The sequence below is a fragment of the Pseudophryne corroboree genome, chromosome 4 (genome assembly GCF_028390025.1).
Source record: "Pseudophryne corroboree isolate aPseCor3 chromosome 4, aPseCor3.hap2, whole genome shotgun sequence".
Lineage (NCBI taxonomy): Eukaryota > Metazoa > Chordata > Amphibia > Anura > Myobatrachidae > Pseudophryne > Pseudophryne corroboree.
The window spans coordinates 262,499,858-262,509,456 of NC_086447.1; the positions used below are offsets into that span (position 1 = coordinate 262,499,858).

The 9,599-nt window shown below is 45.8% G+C and overlaps 1 protein-coding gene across 1 annotated transcript; it reads right to left on the reverse strand.

The window, feature by feature from the left end:
• Positions 1-1,318: 1,318 nt before the first annotated feature.
• LOC134910886 (putative nuclease HARBI1) lies at positions 1,319-2,972 on the reverse strand. The gene is made up of 4 exons (XM_063919273.1): positions 2,219-2,972; positions 2,050-2,153; positions 1,782-1,962; positions 1,319-1,332 (listed from the first exon to the last, which is right to left on the reverse strand). Exons 1-4 carry the CDS (start codon positions 2,970-2,972, stop codon positions 1,319-1,321), a joined length of 1,053 nt encoding a protein of 350 aa, XP_063775343.1.
• Positions 2,973-9,599: the final 6,627 nt, after the last annotated feature.

Genomic DNA, 9,599 nt, shown 5'->3' on the forward strand with positions numbered 1-9,599 from the left:
AATGCACTCAACAGCTGCCAAGGACACCGTCGCCACCTCTGGAGGAAGAGGATCAGGACAGCCCCCACACACGATAGCGCGGTCGTATTATTTCATTATTTATAACGTTATTTTTTTCTGCTTCCCCTTTTCTCCCTCTCATTAGTTTGTTTTTTTCTTTGTATTGTTTCAATTTAATATGTGTTCTCCTCCCCCACCCCCGACCAGGTACTACCAAGGAGCTATGTCTAGACATACATGCGCGGGCATGTATGAGTGTGGTAACTGATGAAAGCTCCATGTGGTTACATATATGATGGGCCAAAGAGCAAATCTGATACCATTTTTTATTTTAATTAAATAACCCCTTTGGTGAAAAGTTGTGTAAATTATTCATTCACGTTTTTGTTACTTGACCATTCACTAGTATATATTTTTTAATTCTTCATAGAATAGGTTGATAAAGAGTCGTGGACAGCGCTGTTCATGTTGTGCTTACAAAGGTGAGTAATGCCATGTTTCACTATACGCATACTTACACAAACCTTGCCACGCCTGCCTTTGGGGAAACACACAGTCCATCAAAACCCATTGCTGGACTGTGTGGTTCCACAAGTGCAGGCGTGGCAAAGTGCAGAATACTGACACCACGACTCTTCCACTTTGGCCCGCCTGCCCTTGGGGAACCACACAGTCCAGCAAAACCCATTGCTGCACTGTGTGGTTCCACAAGTGCAGGCGTGGCAAAGTGCAGAATACTGACACCACGACTCTTCCACTTTGGCCCGCCTGCCCTTGGGGAACCACAGTCCAGCAAAACCCATTGCTGGACTGTCTGGTTCCACAAGTGCAGGCGTGGCAAAGTGCAGAATACTGACACAACGACACCACAACTCTTCCACTTTGGCCCGCCTGCCCTTGGGGAACCACACAGTCCAGCAAAACCCATTGCTGGACTGTGTGGTTCTACAAATGTTCTTGGAAAAGGAATGTGAACGTGACATCATTACAGTGCCCCTTACTTAAGTTTTTTTATATTTTTTCAACAGATATCTACACAAGAACAAGGAATGTAAGAAGAAGAGCAAACACTTCTTTTTTGTTTTATTATAATTTATTTTTTCACAACAATAGAAAATACAACTGTTTAATTTTCTTCAATTAAATTTTCAAATTAGAAGTTTTGTGTTTTTTCTTTAAATTATAGTAAATGAAAATTACAATAGGGCATTTCAGGAATGCGGTGGTATTGAAGGTCTTGTGGTAGGCCATCTATGGTAGAGGGGGGTACTGTAGTGTCACTCTACATCCAGAGAGGGTACTTTTCACTTTGGGAGAGCTACTCCATAGGACCTGTGGAAGAGAAAAATAATTAAGTTCAAGGTAATTGGAAGCGTGTCATCCTTCCTGGAAAAGAACAACATGTACAAGCACACTGCACATACACACAGGTTACTCCGACAAGAGGGAGTTTTGGCCAATACATCTCACCTGAAGGGTGTCTTTGTAACATGGCGGTGGGGCAGGTCCACATCACAAGTAGGCCGTCCATGGTAGAGGGGGGTAAACTGGCAGAAGAACTGCGACAACCCATCAACAGGATGCAACTTGCGGATAACAGGAAATCAACGGGACGTCAACGGGACGTCAACGGGACATCAACGGGACGTCAATAGGGATATCAATAGGGACATCAATAGGGATATCAACAGGACAACTCTGTAATAAAAATAACACATCAATTTAATTAAAAATATGACACTGATTTTACATGAAAATACAAATATTACAAGTATACTCACAGGCTGAGGAAAGATACGTCTCGATCAAAATTCTTCGAGCTTCATCTCCTTCATCCATACCCACCGATGGAGCAGAAGAATGGTTCTCATTGCGGAAAGCCCTGCGACGAAGAGTCACCGGCAAACGGTTTGCGACACATATGTTGTGTAGAATACAACATGCATTTACTATGCCGCAAACCTTCAACGGTGAGTATAAAAGAGCACCACCGGAAGAGTCTAAACATCAAAACCGGCTTTAAAGTACACCAAAAGCTTGCTCAATTACTCCAAGCGATGCAATGTGTGTATCTTGGTAGCCTTCTTGGGCTTCAGCGACAGTAGTAGACAATGGGGTCAAGAGCCAAGGTTTTTTGGGATAACCCGCATCGCCTATGGGAAAAAGAAAAATGGTGGATAATATAAAAAAAATATATATATAAAAAAATACAACTTACCTAACAGGCAGCCACCCAGCATATTTCCTGTCTCAAAATCCTGAAACAGCGATGACTGGTTTAGGATGAAGGAGTCGTGAGATGACCCAGGAAATCCCACAAAAAGATTCGTAAATTTCATATCGGCATCACAGACCGCCTGAATATTCATGGAATGGAAGCATTTTTGGTTCTGAAAACTTTCTTCTGAATTCTGTGGAGGCCTGATGTGCACGTGACTACAGTCAATCGCGCCCAGAATGTTGGGAAATTGAAATTCATTGTAAAAGCCTAATTTGATCTCATGCCATCCGCTGTCCGTATCTGGAAATCTGATGAACTGGGTTGTTAATTTGCGGAATGCCTTAATGACCTGGGTTATACAGCGTGACAGTGTCGGCTGTGAAAAAACGCATGTTTGAGACAAAGTAGGCTGGAATGTGCCTGACGCCAAAAAATGTAATGTAGCCAGCAATTTCTGGAAACCAATGACTGCATGATTGGTCCGTGCCTGAGGATCCAGGTCGGCCTCCAACAGATCGTACAGCGAATACATTTCACAAGCCGATAAGCGATTATTTTGTATCACATCGAACTCTGAGAGATCCTTCAGTACACGCCTAGTGCAATACTGGCGTGGATGTGGAAATGAAGCACGCACTGACTCACCCAATACAGACATTTGCTGACCACGATCCTGATGTTCCACAGCCTGTTCATCCTCCACACTTGCCACCAGCATGAACATCACAATCTGGTCAGAAAAAGGCTCCATTATTGTAGTCAGTGTAAAAAAAATTAGATATATATGTTAAAAAACGCAGATTGCCCTAAAATAACGATTCCACAAGAGAGCTAACTGTAATGGCTGCTCGTCTCCCTAAAGTCTCAAACACAGGAGTGACTTTGGAGGAGTGGCTTTGGAGAAGTGTAACCTGGGTAAAACTGTGGAATCATGGGTACATTTCCCTCAGCCGAGTACAGGAAAAAACATTCTGGGTAAAAATCTAAATATAATAATGTGGGTCATAAATACAAAAACCAAGTAGATAATTACTTAAAATATATATGTTATGGTAAGAACTTACCGTTGATAACGGTATTTCTCCTAAGTCCACAGGTTCCACAGGATAACAATAGGATATGATGGAGCGACAACGGATTGGCACCAAACGATCACAAGCTTTCAGTCCTCCCAGGATGCAACGGGCCCGTCCATATATCCCCGCCCACTGGCTCAGGCAAATCAGTTGTATTCCAAAGCATTTAGGCAGGAGCATCATGTAGAGCCCTAATCAGGCGATAAGAACACACATGCACACCCTTCCGTACAAGAAGAAGAGGTTTAGTGAGTAGAAAGATCCTCAAATCAGGTGCGTCAGGGTGGGATCCCTGTGGAACCTGTGGACTTAGGAGAAATACTGTTATCAATGGAAAGTTCTTACCATAACGTATATTTCTCTGGCAGGGTCCACAGGTTATACACAGGATAACAATGGGATTTCCCAAAGCAATTTAGTGGTGGGGACGCTCCTGACAGGAGAACCTTTTGCCCGAATTCAGCGTCATGAGAGGCAAAAGTATCCAAGGAATAAGGTCTAATGAATGTGTTAATGGAAGACCATGTGGCTGCCTTACATATCTGTTCTGCTGAAGCACTATTTTGTGCTGCCCATGAAGGACCTACCTTACGAGTAGAGTGAGCAGAGACATTATCCAAAACAGGGAGATCAGCTCGAGAATATGCTTCTGAAATCGCCATTCGAAACCATCTTGCCAGCATCTGTTTAGCAGCAGGCCATCCTCTCTTGTGAAATTCATAGAGAATGAAGAGAGAATCCGTCTTTCTGATGGCACTGGTACGATCCACGTAGATCGTTAATGCCCAGACTACGTCCAGCGACGCATCTCCCGCAGAAAGTCCTGATACCTGAAAAGCCGGGACTACAATTTCTTCATTAAGGTGGAATTTAACCACCACCTTCGGAAGATACCCAGACCTAGTTCTGAGAACTGATTTATCTGAATAAAAAGTCAGAAAAGGAGAACAACAAGACAGCGCTCCTAAATCTGATACTCTTCTATCTGATGCCATACTTATTAGAAAGAGAACTGTAGCTGTCAACCATTTAAGATCCACTTTATTGAGTGGTTCAAATGGAGCAACTTGAAGGGCTTTCAGGACTAAATTTAAGTCCCAAGACACTGTAGGAGGAACAAAGGGAGGCTGAATGTGCAGCATTCCTGTTAGGCGCGGTGGTCTTCGGCCGTGCCCTGACTGAGCAGCGGTCACGGCCGCCGCGCCTCTCTCCTTCCCTGTCCCCCGCATGGCGCCTAGCAACGCCAGGACGACGTGCGCACGATAGCCGCCGGGTCCCTGGCAACGCAGGACGCCGTGCATGCAAGGCCGCCGGGTGCATAGCAATGGGGACGCCACAGGTGGACCGCGTTCCCCGTTGCTAAGAATAGTTAATTAGGTTGCTCGTGCAGCAGGGCAGCTGCACGGCAACTAGTAATTAGGGTCTGGGGGCTGGTCCTGCTGGCCCTCCTGTTATTGGCCAGCAGGGCCTTTTTATGTGAGCCAGCACACTGCAGCCCCGCCGGTGATAGCTTCTTGTATGCTGTTCCTGCCTTGCAGAACTCTGTTCCTGTCAGCCGTGTTTGGTGGATCTTGCTCCCTGCCCTTTGGTACTTTAGAGGTCCGAAGCCGGTCCTGGGAATCCTTCTAGTCCTTGCGAACCTGTTTGTCATCTGGGGTTCTCGCCCGGTTTCGTGAGTAGCGGCTTCTGCCGCGTGTTGCGGCCTATGCCGCTTAGTGTTTACTTTACTGTGAATTGGTGCATTTGCGGAGGTTTACGCTTTCACTGTCCTCCCCGGAACTCGGCGGTGCCGTGTAGGGGAGTGGACAGTGGTTTCTTTGTAGTTCTTTTCCTTTGGCGGCGCGCCGCACATACGTTTAGTTTTTAGGTAGTTTATAGCCCCTAGCGTGGTTGTTTCAGTTAGAGGTCCCCTTGTTATTACCCTGTCTCAGTTCACGCCTTGTCTCTCTTTAAGACCTGAGGGGGCATCGGAGTTGGGCAGACCTAATCCGCCCTTCAAACGCGGCTGCCATGGGCCCAAGAAACCATAGTCGTTAAGGCGTGAATTGATAACACGGGTAAGACAACGGAGGTAGGGTGCTAGGGGCTATTTCCTTCCCACTTCCCAATCCCTGCATTCCGTCTTGGTGCTCAGGACTCACTACATAAGATCTCCCCTGTCCTGAGCATCAGGATCGTAACATTATCACCGGCCCACAAAAAAAAAAAAAAAAGGGGGGTATAATTTTTTCGTTGTATTGGTGGGCCTAGAAATTCGGCCTCATGAATCCGGCAGGTTTAGGGCCAAACCCCAGTCAGCTTTTGGTTAACCAAATACAGGAATTAACTCAGATGGTTCAGGACCTTACTCTTCGGGTGAGATCGCAGGTAGATCTTTTGCGAGCCTCCCCGAGTATGGTTCAAGAACCAAAGATGCATTTGCCTGACCGTTTTTCGGGTAACCGAAAAGATTTTTTTAATTTTAAGGAAGCTTGTAAGCTTTATTTTCGTTTAAGGCCCCGTTCCTCTGGTACTGAGTCTCAGCGGGTCGGGATTGTGATGTCTCTACTTCAGGGTGATCCACAGACCTGGGCGTTTGGGCTAAGAGCGGATGATGCTGCTTTGTTATCAGTAGACGCCTTTTTTAAATCCTTAGGCCTCTTATATGACGACCCAGATAGAGAAGCATCAGCTGAGAGTCACCTACGTGCCCTTAAGCAAGGCAAAAATCCAGCAGAGGTGTATTGTACCGAATTTCGCCGTTGGTCGAACGACTGTGGCTGGAATGACCCGGCCCTGCGCAGTCAGTTTCGCCTCGGTCTGTCGGAAGTGATTAAAGACAGTCTCCTTCAGTACCCCGCTCCTGAGACTCTAGACAAACGCATGGAGCTCGCTATTAAAATTGATCGTCGTCTCCGAGAGCGGAGGGCTGAAAGAGGAACAACTTTTAGGCCTAATCCATGTGTATATACTTTTCCTGAGGACGTCGAGGAGCCCATGCAAATGGGTCTCTCCCGGCTGTCCCCAGAGGAAAGAACCAGAAGGTTAAGTTCTGGTCTTTGTTTGTATTGTGGTGGTAAGGGACATATCGCACGTAACTGCCCGAACAAGCCGGGAAACGCTCTGACCAAGTGAATTGTGAGGGGGTTCACTTGGGTCTGCAGTTAATCTCCTCTAATAATTCTCTATTAGTTCCGGTAAAGATTTCCTTTGGCAGCCTCAGTTCGTTGGTGTCGGCCTTCGTCGACAGTGGAGCTGCAGGAAATTTTATGGATTTAGCTTGGGCTAAGGCTTTAGGCGTTCCACTGATACCCTTAGATAGACGTATCACCATGCACGGCTTGGATGGGGGTCCGCTTTCCAATGGGGTTATTACTCACCGCACACCTCCAGTATTGCTGACAGTGGGGGCCCTACATTCAGAAGAAATAGAATTTTACCTTACACATTGTCCGGCAGTTCCAGTAGTTTTGGGTCACCCCTGGCTTGCCTTTCATAATCCCATCATAGATTGGCGGTCTGGGGAGATTTCCCAATGGGGTCCTTTTTGTGTAAGGAGTGTATTTCCCATCCTGTCCGGGTTGCGGCAGTTACCCCAGAACTTATTCCTCTGAAATATCAGGATTTTGCTGATGTGTTCTCCAAGGGAAATGCGGACGTTCTGCCTCCCCATCGGTCCTATGACTGCACTATAGATTTAGTTCCCGGGGCCACTTTACCTAAAGGGAGATTATATGCCCTCTCCGGGCCAGAAACCACGGCTATGGATAATTATATCCAGGAAAGCCTGAAAAAAGGCTTCATTAGGCCTTCGAAATCTCCTTTGAGTGCAGGATTCTTTTTTGTTGAGAAAAAAGATGGGTCGCTCAGACCATGTATTGATTTTCGGGCTCTGAATAAAATTTCTGTTAAAAACACCTACCCTTTGCCTTTGATTTCAGTACTTTTTGATCAGTTACGCTCTGCCGTTATCTTCTCAAAAATCGATCTTAGAGGAGCTTACAATCTCATCCGAATAAGATCTGGGGATGAGTGGAAGACGGCTTTCAGCACACAGTCGGGTCATTATGAATACCTGGTGATGCCCTTTGGGCTGTCAAATGCTCCTGCGGTATTTCAAGACCTCATCAATAATGTTCTTCGTGACTTTCTTGGAAAGTTCGTTGTCGTTTATTTAGACGACATTTTGATTTATTCTGAGTCTATGGAACAACATATTACCCATGTGCGTCTGGTTCTTCAAAAACTACGGGAGAATCATTTATACGCAAAACTAGAGAAATGTGATTTTCACATCACGGAAGTATCCTTCTTGGGGTATATTATTTCTCCCCAGGGATTTTTCATGGAACCGAAAAAACTCCAGGCTATCCTTAATTGGGCGCAACCCACAAATTTAAAAGCAATTCAGCGCTTTTTAGGGTTTGCAAACTATTATAGGCGGTTCATTCATACCTTTTCTGATTTGGTCGCTCCTATAGTAGCATTGACTAAAAAAGGAGCGGACCCTTCCAATTGGTCGCCTGCAGCCGAGTCTGCCTTTCGGGCCTTAAAGCAGGCCTTTGTCTCGGCTCCTGTTCTCAGGCACCCTAACCCGGAGCTCCCCTTTATAGTCGAGGTAGATGCCTCAGAGGTTGGAGTGGGGGCTATCCTATCTCAGGAAGATCCGGAGTCTCAGGAATTACACCCTTGTGCCTTCATGTCCAGGAAATTCTCCTCCGCAGAATCCAACTATTACGTTGGTAATCGAGAATTGCTGGCAGTTAAATGGGCTTTCGAGGAGTGGAGGCATTGGCTGGAGGGAGCTAGGCATACTATTACAGTGTTTACTGACCATAAGAACCTGCAATATATTGAGTCAGCTAAATGGCTTAATGCTCGGCAGGCATGTTGGGCATTGTTTTTTACTCATTTCAGGTTTATTATCACTTTCAGGCCCGGTTCCAAAAATACTAAAGCTGATGCCCTGTCACGTTGTTTTCTTCCGGTTCACAATAACCATCCTGCTACTACCCCCATAGTTCCATCATCTGTCATCCGGGCAGGCCTCACACAGGATTTATTTACTCAGTTAGTCCAGCTTCAACAGCAGGCTCCTAAACCGACTCCTGCTGATCGTCTCTTTGTCCCTGAATTTCTGAGAGGCACTGTTTTAGCTGAGTTTCATGACAACAAAGTCTCTGGTCATACAGGTATCACTAAGACCTTGGAGTTAGTGTCTCGCTCGGTGTGGTGGCCTAGTCTTTCTAAAGATGTAATGGAATTCGTCCATTCCTGTCAGGTTTGTGCACGGCATAAGGTTCCTCGTTCATTGCCGATCGGGCAACTCGTACTTTTAGCCGATCCTCTCAGGCCATGGTCACATATATCCATGGATTTCGTGGTGGACCTTCATCTTTCAGACGGATTTCGAGTCATTTGGGTGGTAGTAGATCGTTTTAGTAAGATGGCTCATTTCATTGCTCTTCCCCGATTACCCTCTGCTCAAGGGTTGGCAGTCTTGTTTCTCCGTCATGTGTTCAGGCTCCATGGGTTGCCCAGGGATATTGTCTCTGATCGGGGTCCGCAATTCATTGCTCATTTCTGGAAACATTTTTGTGCCACATTAAATATGAAACTCTCTTTAACATCTGGGTACCATCCACAATCTAACGGACAAACCGAACGAGTTAACCAGTCATTAAAACAGTATTTACGGTTGTATTCGGCCAAACTCCAGAATGATTGGTCTGAATTTCTTCCGTTAGCCGAATTTGCTTATAATAACTCTTGTCATTCTTCCACCAAGGAGTCCCCATTCTTTTCAGTCTTTGGCTTTCATCCTAGAGCCAACTCTTTTTTTCCTCATTCTCCAGTCTCCTCGTTGACCTTAACCTCCCATCTCAGAACAATTTGGAGAAAGGTGCACCATGCCTTGAGAAAAGCTGCCTTCCGAGAAAAGAAATTTTCTGATAGGCTCCGACGTCCTTGCACTTTTAAGGTGGGAGATAAGGTATGGTTGTCAACTCGCAACATCAAGCTCCGACAACCTTCGGCTAGATTGAGACCCAAATTTATTGGACCATTCCTTATCATTAAGAAGGTCAACCCAGTTGCTTTTCGGCTACGCTTGCCGAGATCTCTCAAAATTGGCAATACTTTTCACTGTTCTCTTTTGAAACAGTATTTTTCTTCCAGGAGATTTCCTCGGAGGACTTCCCAGGGTAGATCTCCGGTGAATGTTCAGGGGCAACAAGAGTTCTTGGTGGAGAAGGTTTTAGATTCTACGATTTCTCGGGGTCGGCTCTATTTTTTGGTCCACTGGAAAGGTTATGGCCCTGAAG

What these genes read in the sequence shown, in the direction of transcription:
- LOC134910886 (XM_063919273.1), bottom strand. Translation starts at nt 2,972, where the DNA reads ATGGAGCCTTTTTCTGACCAGATTGTGATGTTCATGCTGGTGGCAAGT. An exon ending in GCTGGGTGGCTGCCTGTTAG is followed by an intron (nt 2,154 to 2,218) that starts GTAAGTTGTATT and finishes TTTTTCCCATAG; the next exon opens with GCGATGCGGGTTATCCCAAA. An exon ending in CACACATTGCATCGCTTGGA is followed by an intron (nt 1,963 to 2,049) that starts GTAATTGAGCAA and finishes TCACCGTTGAAG; the next exon opens with GTTTGCGGCATAGTAAATGC.